The sequence below is a fragment of the Mobula hypostoma genome, chromosome 31 (genome assembly GCF_963921235.1).
Source record: "Mobula hypostoma chromosome 31, sMobHyp1.1, whole genome shotgun sequence".
Classification (NCBI taxonomy): domain Eukaryota; kingdom Metazoa; phylum Chordata; class Chondrichthyes; order Myliobatiformes; family Myliobatidae; genus Mobula; species Mobula hypostoma.
The window spans coordinates 7,303,243-7,321,672 of record NC_086127.1 but is presented as its reverse complement, the minus strand read 5'-3'; the positions used below and the strand labels follow the sequence as shown (position 1 = coordinate 7,321,672).

Below are 18,430 nucleotides of genomic sequence, written 5' to 3'. Positions count from 1 at the left end.
CACGCAACCCCGCCATTTTGATCTGGCTAATAAAAATCCGAGGTACCATCAAGGCATTTTTGATGTCTCCAGGGGGGGTTTGGAAGTCCTCCCAGTAGATGACAGGAGGAGTGCGCTGCATTTCGGCCTTTCCCAACAGCTGGTGTGTCGCAGGAGAGATCGGAACATCAACACAGCGCATGTAGCTGCCACTGAAATTCTCTCTCTCCCTCTCTCTCTCTCCCCCTCTCTCCCGCTTCCCCCTCTCTTTCTCTCCCCACTCTGTCTCGCTCTCTCTCTCCCTGTCTCTCTCTTCCCCCTCTCTTTCTCCCCCCTCTCTCTCTCCCCCTCTCTTTCTCTCGACATCTCTCTCTCCCCCTCTCTCCTCTCTCTCTTCCCCCTCTCTTTCTCCCCCCTCTCTCTTTCTCTTTCTCTCGTCTCTCTCCCCCTTATCTCTCTCCCTTCTCTCTCTTCCACTCTCTTTCTCTCCCCCCTCCCTCACCGTCTCTCCGCTCTCTGTCTCTCTTTCCTCTCTCTCTCCCCTCTCACTCCCCTCTCTCCTCTCTTTCCCTCTCTCCCTCTCTTACCCCTCTCTTTCCCTCCCCACTCTCTCTCTCTCTCCCTGTCTTTCCCTCTCTCTCACTCTCTCTCTCCTCTCTCCCTCTCCCCCCTTTATCTCTCCCCCCTCTCTCTCGCTATCTCTCTCCTCTCTCTCTCTCTTCCCCCTTTGTCTCCCCCTCTCTCTCGCTCCCCTTCTCTCTCTCTCTCTTCCCCCTCTCTTTCTCTCCTCCCTCCCCCTCTCTCCTCTCTTTTTCTCTCTCTCACTCTCTTCCTCTCTCTTTCGCCCCCCTCTCTTTCTCCACCCTCCTCTCCCTCTCTCTCTTTCCCCCCTCTCTTTCTCTCCCTCCCCCCATGTGAGAACAAGAGTCTGCTTTCGCGTGAGGTGGGCTCGAATACGGGTCGTTTCGATTGGACAGTCTGAGGCATATCGAATTGTCGGGTGAATAACAGATTTGTTGCTCTGGTCTCTCTTTGTGGCTTGAGTTGTTACTTGTTTGTGGAGTGGTTCGCCATCAAGCTTCCTGACTGGAACAAGTGGGAGATGCTGGGTTGGGATGGATTGATGCTTTGCTGCTGCTTGTGCGTGGGAGGAGGAGTATTTCTGATTATAACGTGTTTCTGTCATTAATTTTTTGGGGTTTCCTTCTCTTTCATAGATTTATGCGAAGTACAAGAATGTCAGGAGTATACTGTATACATTCTCTGATAATAACTGGAATTACTGAACCTATCGAATGCTAAAATAACTCGATGGATTTTTTTTTTCTGGAGAGGGCACTCCTATGGTGTGGAATATCGATCTAGTGGACACAGCCTGAGAGTATTTGGCCATCCATTTACACTCGAGAGGAAGAGGCAAGTATGTCGTTTGAATGCGTTGTCACAGGCGGCAGAGTATGGAAATTTAGAATATGTAAGGCAACGGTTTATAGATGGATGAATATTCACATCTGAATGCTTATGGGGAGAGGGCTCAGGGTTGAGGCCAAGGGGTAATGGATTAGACGCGATCAAATGGCGAAGCAGACTCGATGGGACGAATGGTCTAATTCTGCTTCTATAATCGTATGGCATCCAGCAACATTGAGGTGCCAGTCCTGCAGTTCCATATGTCTCGGTATGCCCGCAATATCGCAGTACTTAACAGCAATCCGCATTCTCGGTTCGTTCGGCTTATGTACGTATCCGTCTGTCTCTCTGTCTATCTATCTATCAACCAGTGTACCTATCTATTCATCTATTTGCCTGTCTATCTCTCTATCTTTCTATCTATCTATCCATCGATTTGTCCGTCTATCTCTCTCCCTCTGTCTATCTATATATCTGTCTATCCATCTGTCTAGCTGTCCAGACATGCTCTCCCATACCGACTGCCGTCGTAAAGAGGGGGATGTGACAGTGAAGACGCTGAGATTGACGTTTTACAAAACAGTGGGGAAACAATTAGTTTACCTTTACAATCACGTCCGCTTTGAGGATTTAAAAGAGAGAACTTCGTCGGCAGTTTTTTCAGAGTTGCACTGCGACTAATCACTGTGAGGGAACACGGGAAAAAATGTCCCTTTTCAATTCAAGATTAAAAGCAGAGAGCTTGGCGGCAGTATCTCGGAGTTGGACTGTGACCAGTCGTTGAGCGGGGTTCACCATAAAAGGCGAATAAATATAGCGCCAGCACAAGCGCAGTGGCCATTCTTGCTGTGAGTGAGTCAGTGTTTGTCATGATTTTGTCTCATCGGGATTCGATGAAATCGGGTTTTGGAGCAGTAATTATCAGGGAAGTTGGCCTTTTTTTTATTAGTTTATTTCTCGTCAATGGCACTGAGAGAATGCTCCCGGTGGCAGTGTTTTGTTCCGTGTGTGAGATGTGACGATTGTGAGGTTGTGAGAACTACAGTGAGGTTGGCATCCCTGGATTGCCGGAGGTAGGTAACTGGATGATTGTCAGTGAAACGAAAGGAAATAGGCGACCAGTGCAGAGTACGTCTGTGCCTGTCCCCTAAATACAAATACACTTCGGATACTGTTGAGGACGGCCTCCTGTGGTGAGCTGCAGTGACCGGGTCTCTGACCCTGTCTGGTGCTGCGGTTCAGAAAGGAAAAGAGGTGAAGGGGACTGCGGTGTGTTGTAAAGAGATTTAAACAAGCAGAGGAGCAGAGTCGAGATTCTATGGGCGCGATAGAGACATCCAGATGGCAGGTTGCCTCCCAGGTGCCAGGGTCAGGGACCTCTCAAGGTGACAGTGCCGGCAGTCAAATATCTTGGCACATAACAACACCAACGACATCGATAGAAAGGGTAAGAAGGCCCTGAAGAGACGTTTCAGGGTGCTAGACGAATGCAGAAAAAAACTGGACATCCACGTTATTAACCTGCCTATGGGACACGCCAGTGAGGATAAGAAAAGGATAATTTGGCAGGTGAAGGTGTGGCTGACGACCTGTTGCAGGGGGCAGGGGTTCAGACATATAGATCAGCGGGATCTCTTTATGGGAAGACAGTTTCATATTAGAGGGAAGGGGAGAAGAGTGCATGTCTTTTCCAAGAGCTTGGGGAGTCTGCGGAATTCATTGCCACAGTCAGCTGTGGAGGCCAGTTAATTAGGTAGATTTAAGACAAAGGCGGATAGATTCTTGATTAGTTAGGACATGAGGGGATACTGGGGGGAAGGCAGGATATTGGGGCTGAGGGGAAAATGATCTAGCCATGATAAAAAAAAATGCAGCGGACTTAATGGTTCAATTGACTTAGCTCTTCCCTTAAATCTTATCGTCTTATCAACGGAATTTCCGATCCCGAGCGAGTGGAGGTGGTGTGGGTGGGAACGGTCCTTTGGGTTTAGTTAAAATGGAAACGGGTGCAAAGATTTAAATGCTCGGGTAACTGAGGCCGATGGGGTTCAAGCATAGATCAGGTCTGACTCGTCTGGCTGTTTTGAGTAGCATCCTCTGCTGTGATCTACTCTAAGCTCTGGGAGAACCGACAGGGACGGGGCAAACGTATATTGTGGTTTACGGGCTGCGAATTTGCTCCACGTTCCTCACTGTGCGATTGGGCAGTGAATCTCCCAAAACCACAAAACCTCCCTGAACATTGAATGATAACCCCGCCGAATTCCCATCACTTCCCCAGGAAAAAGCAGCAGAAATCTCAGCCAACTCCACCACGGTCACCAGTCTCTCCAGTATCCAAGGCACCTCAAAAGACGATGATCAGAAATGCAGCATCCATCATTCCGGATTATCCACGCTGGACATGCCCTCTTCTCATTGCCACCGTCAAGAAGGAGCTAATGGAGCCTGGAGACCCACATTCCAAGTTTCAGGAACAGTGTGTATCCCTCCAGCATCAGATTTCTGAATGGACAATGAACCCATATACACTACCTCACTATTTATTCTTTGTGTAGTAACTACACGTTTAATTTAAATACTCACTTTAACTAGACAGTTAACTATGTATTTTACCGAACTGCTGCCGTAAAACAACAAATTCCCCAACATGATCCTGTGATATTAAACCTGGATCAGATTCTGACCTTCCCGCCGTCACCACACGGTGCTCCCTCCTAGGACCCTCGTAGATCGGTAAATTCTGAATGCGTCCGCCCCCCCCCACAAAAAAAAGTATCACCTCCATAGTCACTCCATCCCCAACACCTCAGACCCGTTACTGATCATGTTTCCGAGCCCTTCGCACTAGTTCACCCCAACCCTTTCTCTCACCGAACACTCATTTATCCCCTTCGACCATCACCCTCAACCCTCCTTGGTCTCTCATTGAATGCCTCCTCCCCCCCCACCACCGAGTGACTGTTAAAGTCACTGAGTCTCACACACCCACCCACCGTCTTCCTTCCCAGGTGCCACCGTTTCCATTCGTGTGGCTCTTGCGGGTTCGGTGCATTGCCTCGTGGTGATTGTCATCCCTGGGACTGGGGCGAGGAGGTTAAGAGGAGGAAAATGTGTGTATAGCGTCTGTCATGGGATAGATGTCAGTTCCCCCGCTGACAGGACATCTACCTGGACGCTGCGCACCCCAAACATCTCTTCAGACTAATGTACCATTATATCTCTTCAGAGTAGTTATATGATTCTATCATTACCGGAGATCATTTGGCTTCTTAGGCCCAAGGGAAAAAAACCGAACATGGTGTTCTCGCCATCGGAGTACCGCTCCGGCTCCCCACCCTCATCGCAGGCGGCCGCACTGGCAGCTGGCACTTGTCTTCAGAGTGTCTCGACACTGGGTGGGGACTAGGATGGGCTGATCATATGGGGTGCCTCAGGCCACTGCATTCTCTACTCCCTGGCCCGTGGGGCTTCATCACCATCCCAATGAACGGCCGCTACCGACGGCAGCAACAATTTTTCAAGAGACGGAGACCAGTTTAATGCAAACAGCGTCAGTTTTATTGAGTCATACAGTTAGTTGCTTTGCACCGATCAACAGAATAGCGTATAGTCTCTACCGACACCAGAGAAGGAGCGTCCAGGACGCCGGGAACACAGGAATGTCAGAACCCCTTCACATAACAAGAACAAAGGAGAATTATTGCAGGAATATCGACACAGGAGATGGATCAGATCAAACATCGCCTACCCGTTATACCCAGTGAGCGCACCCGTGCGGGCAGACAGAAGTGACCTGTGTCTCTTCATCTTCACCAGTGGGTTCAGCAAGGAGTCACACAGACATTCACGCGAACTGCAAGAGCTAACCTGGGTGGCACGGGGTTTTTTTCTTTTTGCCGTGTTCGAGATCCCACTCTTGCACCAGGAATGATAAGGATGGCGGGGCAGGGCACATCAGTCTGCTCACTGGGACCCTGCGGCCCAGGCTGACTGGGATACAGTCCTCCCGGGGGCCACTTCCCCTATCAGCGCGGTCCGTTATTTCTGTGTCTGTGGTTGCCGTATAAGTCCCAGAAGTGGGCTCCTAATCTAGCCGCATTGGGGTCACTGTGAGAGTGGGAGATGATCTCAGCCGTGTTGTTCACGGGGTGCCGATGCCAGTCTGGGTGAACAAGCCTGTGCCGTGATTACCGAAAACTTCTATTGGGAATGCGTTATGAGTGGAGAGCGTGCTGGAGGAAGTGCTTGCTATGCAGGCTGATGGCCGATCCAGAGCTTCCAGGCCATCCTCACTGGAGTGGGAAATCCAATCCACCAGTGGCAACGAACCAGATCTCCTTTCTGAAAGGTATAACAAAGAAAGCTGAGGCAAACTCTCCGAACACCGCTCCCGCAGTACCTTTATTGACGGGGTTTTTCCGGTCAGCACTGAACCGGTCCCAGAAGCCGATGGTGCTTGACCGGCTGAGTGTGTGGAGCCGGCGGCGCGGTTTCATAGAACATAGAAACATAGAAAATAGGTGCAGGAGTAGGCCATTCGGCCCTTCGAGCCTGCACCGCCATTTATTATGATCATGGCTGATCATCCAACTCAGAACCCCGCCCCAGCCTTCCCTCCATACCCCCTGACCCCTGTAGCCACAAGGGCCATATCTAACTCCCTCTTAAATATAGCCAATGAACTGGCCTCAACTGTTTGCTGTGGCAGAGAATTCCACAGATTCACCACTCTCTGTGTGAAGAAGTTTTTCCTAATCTCGGTCCTAAAAGGCTTCCCCTCTATCCTCAAACTGTGACCCCTTGTTCTGGATTTCCCCAACATTGGGAACAATCTTCCTGCATCTAGCCTGTCCAATCCCTTTAGGATTTTATACGTTTCAATCAGATCCCCCCTCAATCTTCTAAATTCCAACGAGTACAAGCCCAGTTCATCCAGTCTTTCTTCATATGAAAGTCCTGCCATCCCAGGAATCAATCTGGTGAACCTTCTTTGTACTCCCTCTATGGCAAGAATGTCTTTCCTCAGATTAGGGGACCAGAACTGCACACAATACTCCAGGTGTGGTCTCACCAAGGCCTTGTACAACTGCAGTAGTACCTCCCTGCTCCTGTACTCGAATCCTCTCGCTATAAATGCCAGCATACCATTCGCCTTTTTCACCGCCTGCTGTACCTGCATGCCCACTTTCAATGACTGGTGTATAATGACACCCAGGTCTCGTTGCACCTCCCCTTTTCCTAATCGGCCACCATTCAGATAATAATCTGTTTTCCTATTTTTGCCACCAAAGTGGATAACTTCACATTTATCCACATTAAATTGCATCTGCCATGAGTTTGCCCACTCACCCAACCTATCCAAGTCACCCTGCATCCTCTTAGCATCCTCCTCACTGCTAACACTGCCACCCAGCTTTGTGTCATCCGCAAACTTGGAGATGCTGCATTTAATTCCCTCAACCAAGTCATTAATATATATTGTAAACAACTGGGGTCCCAGCACTGAGCCTTGCGGTACCCCACTAGTCACTGCCTGCCATTCCGAAAAGGTCCCGTTTATTCTCACTCTTTGCTTCCTGTCTGCCAACCAATTCTCTATCCACATCAATACCATACCCCCAATTCCGTGTGTTTTAAGTTTGCACACTAATCTCCCGTGTGGGACCTTGTCAAAAGCCATTTGAAAATCCAAATATACCACATCCACTGGTTCTCCCCTATCCACTCTACTAGTTGCATCCTCAAAAGATTCTGTGAGATTCGTCAGACATGATTTTCCTTTCAATGACTTTGTCCGATGATTTCACCGCTTTCCAAATGTGCTGTTATCACATCTTTGATAACTGTCTAGCATTTTCCCCACCACCGATGGCAGACTCACGGGTCTATAATTCCCCGGTTTCTCTCTCAGTCTTTTTTTTAAAAAGCGGAGTTACATTAGCCACCCTCCAATCCTTAGGAACTTGTCCAGAATCTAAAGAGTTTTGAATAATTATCAATAATGCATCCACAATTTCTTGGGCTACTTACTTAATCATTTTGGGATGAAGGCCAACTGGCCCTGGGGATTTATCTGCATTTAATCACTTCAATTTACCTAACACCACTTCCCTACTAACATGTATTTCCCTCAGTTCCTCCATCTCACCCCCCTACTATTTCCGGAAGATTATTTATGTCCTCCTTAGTGAAGACAGAACCAAAGTAGTTATTCAATTGGTCTGCCATGTCTTTGTTTCCCATGATCAATTCACCTGTTTCTGACTGTAAGGGACCTACATTTGTCTTAACCAATCTTTTTCTTTTCGATGGGGATAGTATTCCTAGAATTAAAGAACAGGGAGTCTACAGTTAGGAAGGAGCTTTAATTCTCGAGGCGTTTTACGCGTATGTGAGGAGCTGACGGATTACGATTGCCAGGTCAGGACCGATCAGAAATAACAGAGCAAACATGTGCCTTGCATCGGAGAGGTAGGAAAAGTCCTTAATGAATACTCTCTCTCAGTATTCACGATTGAGAGGGAGCTTGACAAATGTGAATACAACGTAGAACAACCTGACGTACTTGAACATGTTTATGTTAAGTAGGGTGAGCTGGAACATTTCAAAACCATCAAAATAGAATCGTCCCTGGTGCCCGAGATGATATACTCCAGTTTTATACAGGAAGCGCTCGAAGATGCTTACGCGCTTTTGGCGATGATCTTTGCGTTCCTACTGCCCTCTGCAGTCGTACCAGAGGATTGCAGGGTGGCAAATACTATTCATTTGTTCAAGGAATTCAATCGGCAGAGTGCCGAATACGATAAACCAGTAAATCTTATGTCATTGCAGGCAGACAGCTGGAGTAGATTCTTAGGCAGTATATGCTAGCATTTGCAGAAAGATGGTGTAATTAGGGATAGTCAGTATGGTCTTGAGAGACGCGGATCACATCTCACGAATGTGATTAAATCCTTACAGATGCGACAAAGCTCGTTGGTGACGAAATGGCAGTGGATGTTCTGTACGTATATTTTATTAAGATGTTTGATAAGATTCCTCATTGTCGGCTCATTCAGAAAGACACGTGTTATGGGATCCAGAGAAACTTGTCTGTGTGGACACAGAACTAACTTATACTGAAGACAGACTGTGGTAGTAGATGGAGATTATTCTGCCTGGAGGTCACTGAGACGTGCTGATCCGTAGAGATCTGTTCTTGGACCCCGGCTGTGTCTGAATTTTACAAATAATTGGATGAGGAAATGGATGGTTGCTAATGACATAAATATTTTTGCTGTTGTGGATAGTGTAGAAGGATATCGCAGATTACAACTGAGGATTGATGGATGTAAAGTTGGATTGAGAATTGGCAGAATTATTTCAACATGGGAAAGAGCGAAGTGATACAGTTTAGCGGGCGAATTAGAAGGCAGAATACAGGGTTAATGACAGGCTTATTGAGAGTATAGAGGAACAGAGGCATTTTTAGAGTTGACGCCCATAGATCACTTAAAGTTGCCGCGATTTGATAGCATTATTAACAAAGTCTACAAATGTGTTGGGCACTATCGTCAGGAGAGCGAGTTCAAGAGCCGCGAGGTACTGTTGCAGATTGAAGAAACTGGTTAAGCCACACTTTCAGTATTGTGTTCAGTTTTGGGGTCTTGTTACAGGAGGTCTAAGGAAGATTTAGACGTGGTTGCATAGGAGATTTGCCGGGATTCTGCCGAGTCTAGAGAGCCGTTTGTATCAGGGTATGTTCAGCGACCTATGAATTTTCCTTTTAGATCACATGGGTGAGGGGTCACTTCACTGAGTTCTACAGATATAAGATATAGACCAAGTGGTTAGCCAAAGGCTTTTTGTCCCAGAGTGGAAATAGTTAACAGGGGGACAGAATTTTAAAGCGATTGGAGAAATGCATATGTAGGACCTGCCAGGGGTACATTTTACAGATAGTGTGAGTGCCTGGAACGCGCTGTCAATGGAGGTGGCACCGACATATATATTAGAGTCAATTCAGCGACGCTTGGACACGCGAATAATACAGAAATAGACGGCTCTATCGGCTCTGTTTATCATAAGGACGCTCATGCCTGGGGAATTTGTCAGGAATGTTTGAGGAGTTCATGGATGCAGCGCAGGGGTTCGATGAAATGACCATTGCCATAGATACATGACAGGCGCCAGAGGAAGCTCTACAGCAGCGTTCTTTCCCTTGGGCGAGCAGAGTGAGGAGAGGGTCTTCTCTCTCTCACCGATGGGGCGGCTCTTGCCCGACCCTCAGCATGAGCACGCCCCTGATATTACAGCATCTCCAGTTCATTAACAGGCCCAATCACAGTCACAGCATTCCGCTGCCACTTACCTGACCGGTGTCAAGCTGAAGTCACAAGGAACCATGATGGGTATGGTGGAGAAAGGAAAAACAGAATTAGAGGTCTGACATCCTGAAGTTAACTGTAACCCAGGCTCCCCGTCTCATTCCCACTCAACTACTGATCCCACCTTCTCTCTGGAAAAGTTGACGCTCGAGAGTCAACATCAAGTTCAACTGTTCAACTAAACCCCTTTGTTCCGCTTATGCCAGAACCGGAGAGCCCCGCTGCATTCCCTGGAGAACGAGCCCAGCGTATTGCCCCTTCAGCACACTGCAGCGGCACATACCGTTTCACCCCTTGGAGGCGCAGCGTGACGAGAGGGGCTTATGGGATAGGAAGGGTGCAATCACCCTGTTTGGATCGTATTACAGACCCGGCAATAGCCACAGGGAAAATAATGAACAGATAAGTAATCAGAATGAGAATTTGTATAGAAATTGAACGGTCCCTGTCATGAGGTGATACGAATTGCCTCATACGAGCTTAACTTTCTCATTGCGAATGGTTTACATAGGAGAATGTGTTAAATGCACACAGTCTGCTATATTGAATCATTATGGGGAAGGTCCCCCGAGAGGAGATGCCTTAAATAAAAACTAAACGTAGGAAGTGCTTCGTGAATCACGATCAAACGGAGCACACGAGGAGTATAATGAAGCCGGGGAGAAAAAAAACGAAAGAAAGCCATTACGAAAGACATGAAAGGACATGAAAAGTCTTTGGCAAGTTGGATTAAGATGAATACCTAGGCATTCTATGCAAACATCAACAGTAAAAGGCAGAACATGGAGAGTGTAGGACAACTGAATATGGGCGGGGTAGGAGGGGTCAGGTAACGTTCGCTGGAATCCGGAGCATGTGAGTGACGTATTCAACGTGTGTTTTGCTTCCGCATTTCCCCAGGAAATGGACTTGGAGTAACAGCAGATCAGTGCTCAGTGTATCAATATGTTAGTAGTTTAGTGGTCAAGGAAGACAAGCAAGTGTTGTGCCTTCTAGTGAGGTTTCAGTCGGATAAGTCTCCAGGGCCTGATGGGAATTTCCGCACGTTATTGAAGAAAGCAGCAGACGAGATTCTTCTAACAAGGGAAGAAGACACAATTCTGGAAACTCCAGACCACTAGGTCGCACGTCTGTTGTAGCGATTTTACAAGAGAACATTGATAAGGATAGGATATATGAGCTTTGGGAAACGGATGTCCCTAATAAGCTGTGGCAGCATAGTTTTTTTTCTGCGGGCAGGTCGTCTCTTCTGAAGTTTATTGCTGTTTTGACAAGGAACTGACATATTGACAGTGGATGTTGTTTACAAGGCCTTTAATAAGGCCTTTGATAAAGCCCCTCATGCGAGCTAATCCAGAAGATAAAGTTGCATGGGGTCCGCGGCTGTTGGTATTCAACAGTGGTTTACACATGGAAGAGAGAGGGTAGTTGCTGAAGGATCTTATTAGAACTGGAGCTCTAATTAGTGACTATCCGCAGGGATCTGTGCTGGGAACTCTACTGTTTGAGATGTGCATGAGCAACCCGGAGGCAAATGCGGATAGACGTGTTCGTAAGTTTGTGGAACAAACCAACATTGGTGGAGTTGTTGATAGTGTAGAAGACTGAAAACAAAAATGCAGCGCAATATAGATCAGTTGCTGCTACGGGTAGAGAAATGGAAGATGGGTTTTAACCGAGCTACAGTATCTGTGAGGGGTGACATGTTGGTAGGCAAGTGCAAGAGGACAGTACACTCCTGGAAGCAAGAACCTTTACAGTGTTGATGAGTAGATAGATCTTGGGGTCCAAGTTCATAGCTCCACTAAAGCACCTACAAAGGTCGACAAGGTGGTTAAAGGGGCTTTTGCAACGTTTGCTTTTATTAGATGAGGCAGTGAGTGCTAATTGAATAGGTTGTGCTGCAAGTTTACAAAAATCTGGTAAGGCCGCATCTAGAGTATTTCGTACAATTCTGGTCACCCCACAATAGGAAGGATGTTGAGAATTTGGAGAGGATGCAGAAGAGATTTGCTAGCATACTGCCTGGTTTAGTAAGCAGGGGCTAACATGAGACGTAGGCACACTTAGATTGTTTTCTTTGGAGCGGAGGAGGCTGAGCGGCATGGATACAGCAGACAGACAGTATCTTGCTCTCAGAGTCGAAGTATATAATAACAGTGGGCATGAGTTGAGGATGAGATGAGGTAGGTTCAAAGGTGGAGAATGCTTGGACTGTGTTGTCTGGTATAGTGGTAGAGACAAACACATCAGAGATTTTAACAGACGCTTAGATTGGCACATGGTTGTGAGGAGGATGGAAGATTATGGTCGTTGTGTAAGTACGAGGAATTCGCTTTTTGGAGGTTTTGGATTTACTTTTCAGCTGGTTAAGCGCAATATTTTTGCTTGAAGGGCCTGTGCTGTGTTGTACTGTTCTATGTTGTGTGTTCTGTCACTCCATGCTGGAACGCCCCTCCCTCCATTTCCGGCAGCATGAACACACACCCGATGCGGCGGCGCCCCTGGGTAATTTACCACCTTCCTCACAGACTCATCGTTCGACGTTCACTTACACGCCCATAGAGGCTTCTGGTCCATGGACGAACCTCGTGTTTGAAGGATGTGAATAAGGTGCTAAATTAGGTTCAGTGAGAGACTCTCGAAGACAAGGCGCAGTTTATCGCTCAGAAATACACGTAGACGAGCTACCTTTCAGTATACTGCACTTAACTGTGTGTGCGTTGAGGTGTTGCCTTTCAATGGGATGGTTCATTCTTTCCATACATTAAGTACACCAATCAATAACGTGAGGCGGATTGACTGTAAGCTACGTGAGACCAAATAAACTCTAAATATTTCAGTAACCTTCTTTATATATATTCTTATTACGTATTCATTATTTACAGAATTCATTATGTTGTGCTATATGTAGGAGGTAGCAGTATGGCGTACGTCATTACGCTACCACGTCATATATGAGTGCTCACGAATAGAAAAGTAAGTAGACAAGTTATCCTGATACCTGTTTTTTCTCTCTGGCCTGTTTCCTACAGGTACTAAACATAACTGATCGGGGCACGACTGCGCAAGCGCGTTGACGTTGGCCAGTGAGAACAGCGAGAAGAGGTTAAAAGGAGACAGCTTCTAGAGGGGGCGTCGGAGAAGCGAGCGACGGAGAAGAGGGAGAGAGAGTAGAATGGCTTTGGCTCAACGGGGCTTAGGCGTTAACGGGTCGATGCGAAATAGGTTAATTGTGTAGATTACAAACAGGAAGAACTTGTGTGAGGCTAGTGTTCTGTGCTCAGTGTCAGATGTGATCTGCACTGAGTGCCGAGAGATGCAACTCCTAAGGGACCGCGTTAAGGAATTGGAGCTACAGCTCGATGACCTTCATCTGGTCAGGGAGAATGAGGAGGTGATAGAGAGGAGCTACAGGAAGGCAGTAACACAGGGGCCTGGGGAGACAGATAAGTGGGTAACAGTCAGGGAAGGGAAGGGCAAGAGTGGAAGGCAAGAGAGCATTCTTGTGGCTGTCCCCCTTAAAAATAAGTACTCCTGCTTGAGTACTGTTGAGGGGGGCGGCTTACCTGGGGATGAAACAGCGGCTGCGCCTCTGGCACAAGCCCTAGCCCTGTGGTTTAGAAGGGTAGGGAAGGGAAGAGGATGGCAGCAGTGACAGGTGACTCTTTGGTTAGGGGGTCAGAGAGGCGATTCTCTGGACGCAGGAAAGAAGCACAGCTGGTAGTTTGCCTCCAGGTGCCCAGGTCCGGGATGCTTCTGATCGCGTACACGGTATCCTGAAGTGGGAAGGAGAACTTATTGGTACCAGTGACATAGGCAGGAAAAGGGAGGAGGTCCTGAAAGTAGACTACAGTGAGTTTGGAAGGAATTTGAGAAGCAGGACCACAAAGGTAGCAATCTCGGGATTACTGCCTATGCTACGCGACTGTGAGTATAGGAGTAGAATGAGGTGGAGGATATAGGCGTGGATGAAGGACTGGAGCAGGGGACAGGGATTCAGATTTCTGGATCATTGGGACCTCTTCTGGGGCAGGAGCAACCTGTACAGAAAGGACGGTTTGCACTTGAATCCTAGGGTGACTAATATCCTGGCGGAGCGGTTTGCTAAGGATATTGGTGAGAGTTTAAACTAGGATTCCTGTGGGATGGGAACCAAACTAAAGAGACGGAGGAAGAGGCGGTTGGCTCACAAATAGAGAGAAGCTTGGAGACAGTGCGAGAGGGAGGATAGGCATGTGATAGGGAAGGGACGCGCTCAGACCGATGGTTTGAGAAGTGTCTACTTTAATGCAAGAAGTACTATGAACAAAGCAGACGAGTTTAGAGCGTGGGTCAGCACTTGGAGGAATGATGTTGTAGCCATTACCGAGACTTGGATTGCCCTGAGGCAAGAATGGTTACTTCGATGCCAGATGTTTCAGAAAGGACACTGAGGGAGCTAAAGAGGTGGGGGCGTAGTACTGTTGATCAGAGAGAGTGTCACGGCTGCAGAAAAGGTGGAAGTCATGAAAGAATTGTCTAGAGTCTCTGTGAATGGAAGTTAGAAAGAGGAAGGGGTCAAGAACTCTAATGGATGTTCCAATCGTAACAGGGACATCGAGGAGCAGATAGGGAAACAGATTCTGGAAAGGTGTAATTATAGCAGGTTTGTTATGGTGGGAGATGGTAATTTCCCGAATATCGATTGGGGTGGAGTGTATTCAAGAAGATTTTATGACACAATATGTGGATAAAGCTGTATTTGATCTGGCATTGGGAAATGAAGTTCGTCAAGTGTCAAATCTCTCAGTGGGAGAGCATTTTTTTCTAGATAGTGATCATCATTCTATCTCCTTTACCATAGCACTGGAGAGGGATGGGAACAGACAAGTTAGAAAAGCGTTTAAATGGAGAAAGTGGATATATAAGGCTACGAGGAAGGAACTTGGAAGCATAAATTGGGAACAGTTGTTCTCAGGGAAATGTCCGAAAGAAATGTGGCAAATATTGACGGGATATCTGCGCGGGTTTCTGCTTAGGTATGTTGCAATGAGACAGGGAAAGGATGGTAGGGTACAGGAACAGTGGTGTATAAAGGCTGTTGTAAATGTAGTCAAGAAGAAAAGAAGAGCTTACGGAAGGTTCAATAAACTAGGTAATGATAGAGATCTAGAAGATTATAAGGCTAGTAGGAAGGATCTTAAGAAAGAAATTAGGAGAGCCAGAAGGCGCCATGAGAAGACCTTGGCGGACTGGATTAAGGAAAACCCCAAGGCATTCTGCAAGTATGTGAAGGGCAAGAGGATAAGACGTGAGAGAATAGGACCTATCAAGTGTGACAGTAGAAATGTGTGTATGGAAACACAGGAGATAGCGGAGCTTCTTAATACTTCACTACGGAGAGGATCTTGGCGAAGATAGGGATGACTTACAGTGAACTGAAATGCTTCAGCATGTAGATCTTAAGAAAGACAACCTGCAAGAGCTTTTGGAAAGTATCAAGTTGGATTAGTCACCGCGACCGTACGAGATGTACCCCAGACTACTGTGGGAGACAGACGAGAAGATTGCTGAGCCTCTGGCGATGATCTTTCCATCATCAATGTGGACGAAGAGGTTCCAGAAGATTGGGAGGTTGCAGATGTTGTTCAATTATTCAAGAAAGACGGCAGAGATAGCCCAGGAAATTATAGACCAGTGAGTCTTACTTCAGTGGTTGTTAATTTGATGGAGAACATCCTGAGAGACAGGATTTATGAACACTTGGAGAGGCATATTATGATTAGGAATAGTCAGCATAGCTTTCTCAAAACCATGACCTGCCTTCCGAGCCTGACTGAATTTTTTGACGATGTGACTAGACACATTGATGAAGGTAGAGCAGGAGATGTAGTTTATGTGGATTTCAGTAAGGCAGTTGGCAACGTACCCCATGCAATATTATTGAGAAAGTAAGGTGGATATGGGATCCAGAATTGCTTGCCCACAGAAGGCAAAGAGTGGTTGTAGACGGGTCATATTCGGCATGGAAGTCGGTCAACAGTGGAGTGCCTCAGGGATCTGTTCTGGGACCCCTGCTCTTCGTGATTATTATAAATGACCTGGATGAGGAAGTGGAGGGATGCGTTTGTAAATCTGACGAAGGGGTGTTGTGGAGAGTGTGGAGGGCTGAAAGAGGTTACAGCGGGACATTGATAGGATGCAAAACTAGGCTGAGAAGTGGCAGATGGATTTCATTCCAGATAAGTTTTACTCGGTCAACTATGATGGCAGAATATATTATTAATGGTCAGTCTCTTGGCAGTGTGGAGGATCAAAGGGATCTGGGGTCCGAGTACATAGGACATTCAAAGCTGCTGCGCAGGTTGACTCTGTGGTTAAGAAAACATTCGGTGCATTGGCCTTCATCAACCGTGGGGTTGGGGTTAGGAGCTGAGGGGTAATGTTGCAACCGTATAGGACAATGGTCAACCCCACTTGCAGTACTGTGCTCAGTTCTGGTCGCCTCGCTATAGGAAGCATGTGGAAACCATAGAAATACGTTCAGTGAACTCGGCCTTTTCTCCTTGAGGCGACGGAGGATGAGAGGTGAATTAATAGAAGTGTGTAAGATGATGAGAGGCATTGATAGTGTGGATAGCCAGAGGGTTTTTCCTAGGGCTGGAATGGCTAGAACGAGAGGGTACAGTTTCCAGGTGCTTGGAAGTAGGTACAGAGAGGATGTTAGCAGTAAGTTTTTTACGCAGAGAGTGGTGAATGTGTGGAATGGGCTGCCGGCGACGGTGGTGGAGGCGGATACGATAGGGTATTTTAAGAGACTCCTGGACCGGAACATAGAGCTCAGAAAAATAGAGGGCTATGGTTAACCCTAGTTAATTGCTAAGGGATGACATTTTCGGTATAGCTTTCTGGGCCGAAGATCCTGTATTGTGCTGTCGTTTTCTAAACTTTCGATGTTTCTCTAATAGCACAGGATATGAAGAAGTCAGGGCTGTGGGCAGCGAGGGTGAGGGTTAACCTGTGTCTCATTACACAGGACAAAGGTTTTCTCCTGCTGAATCTGCCGGGAGTTGAAGCGCTGGCTGGAATGATCAGGCGAGAGCTCAGCTGTCCAGGGGAACCACAGAATTTCCAAAAAGACCAGAGTCTTTGGAACCAAAAGAATAAATGATAGGGCCGTGGGAATATTAGACGAAATTAAAATAACGCCGGAGACGTTGGAATGGGGAACATGGAAATGGCGGAGGAGATGCCGTCAAAAGTAAATCACCAGTAATATGCCCGAAATTCAAGAGAGTGTTTTCATTGATTCATGCACTACGACAGCCAAATTACTTTTCACCTAAGATTTTCTTTTTAAATTTTCCCTGCACTTGGAAAATAGTCTACATTTTGATTTCTTCTGCCAAAGTAAACGTCCATCAACTTCCCGATACCTATTCTGTCTGCCAATTCCTTGTATATTCACCTAACCTTTATGTCATTCTCTTGCCTCTTAGCCTCCTCAGAATTATCTGTAACTTCTACTAATTTTGTGTCATCCGCGAACATTGTCGCAATATATCAATTCCGTCACACAAATCATTGACATGTAACGTTGCTGTCTGAGCACCGATCCTTGTGGAACACCCCTAGTCACCAGCGGCCAATCAGAAAAGGCTGCCTTGATTACCACAATTTGCCTCCTGCCAATCAGGCATTGTTGTAACAATGCTCCTATATTTCCTGTAATTCTATAGGCCGTTACCTTGTTAAGCAAACTTATGAGCGGTACCTTGTCAATCGCGTTTCTGAAAGTGCAAGTGCACAACATCCACTTGTAGGCAATCTCGAAATTCTATCTCCCGTTTTTATTTTGTGGACCATATCCTTACTTGGCAGTGCTTATGACCAATGTAAATCTCAGGATATAAAACTCGTCATGGGAGACTTTGACTCCAAAGTTGGACAGGAAAGGGTTGATAACATCATAGGACCTCTTGGATTGGGGAAGAAAAATGAAAACGAAGAAAGGTTGGTGTGTCAGAAACAGCCAAGTGATCATTAATACTTGGTATAAGAACCATCCACGTAGATTGTGTACTTGGATTAGCCCTGGAAATAGAACAAGGCATCAGATAGAGTTCATTACCATCAATGAACGCTTTAGAAATAATATCACAAATTCTAAAGCCTACCCAGAAGCAGATTGTGGTTCAGATCATCAGCCAGTAATAGCTACCATTAGAACAAAATTAAAGAAACTGAAACGTGGAAAAAAAAAGAGAAATAAGTATATGTTGGGAGAACTGAACAAAAGATGGCATAGATAAGCAACAATTCAAAACAGCTGCAGAAAAACACCTCAACGAAAACTTAACAACACCTCAAACACGAGGAAATCTGCAGATGCTGGAATTTCAAGCAGCACACATCAAAGTTGCTGGTGAATGCAGCAGGCCAGGCAGCATCTATAGGAAGAGCTACAGTCGACGTTTCGGGCCGAGATCCTTCGTCGGGACTAACTGAAAGAAGAGCTAGTAAGAGATTTGAAAGTAGGAGGGGGAGGGGGAGATCCAAAATGATAGGAGAAGACAGGAGGGGGAGGGATGGAGCCAACAGCTGGACAGGTGATAGGCAAAAGGGATACGAGTGGATCATGGGACAGGAGGCCCAGGGATAAAGAAAAGGGGGAGGGGGGGGAAAGC

The 18,430-nt window shown here is 46.7% G+C and overlaps 1 protein-coding gene across 5 annotated transcripts in view; it reads right to left on the bottom strand.

Annotated features, from left to right (window-relative positions):
- Positions 1 to 4,938: 4,938 nt before the first annotated feature.
- Positions 4,939 to 18,430, bottom strand: part of LOC134339944 (uncharacterized) — a 70,988-nt gene continuing 57,496 nt past the window's right edge. For 4 of the 5 annotated variants that reach the window (XM_063036742.1, XM_063036743.1, XM_063036744.1 and 1 more), the window contains exons 8-9: positions 9,746 to 9,760; positions 4,939 to 5,733 (exon numbers count right to left, since the gene is read on the bottom strand). In XM_063036742.1, the coding sequence (XP_062892812.1) occupies positions 5,682 to 5,733; positions 9,746 to 9,760 (67 nt within the window). In that variant the 3' untranslated portion in view covers positions 4,939 to 5,681. The remainder of the gene's footprint in view (positions 5,734 to 9,745; positions 9,761 to 18,430) is intronic. The other variant, XM_063036741.1, reaches the window with a different exon arrangement.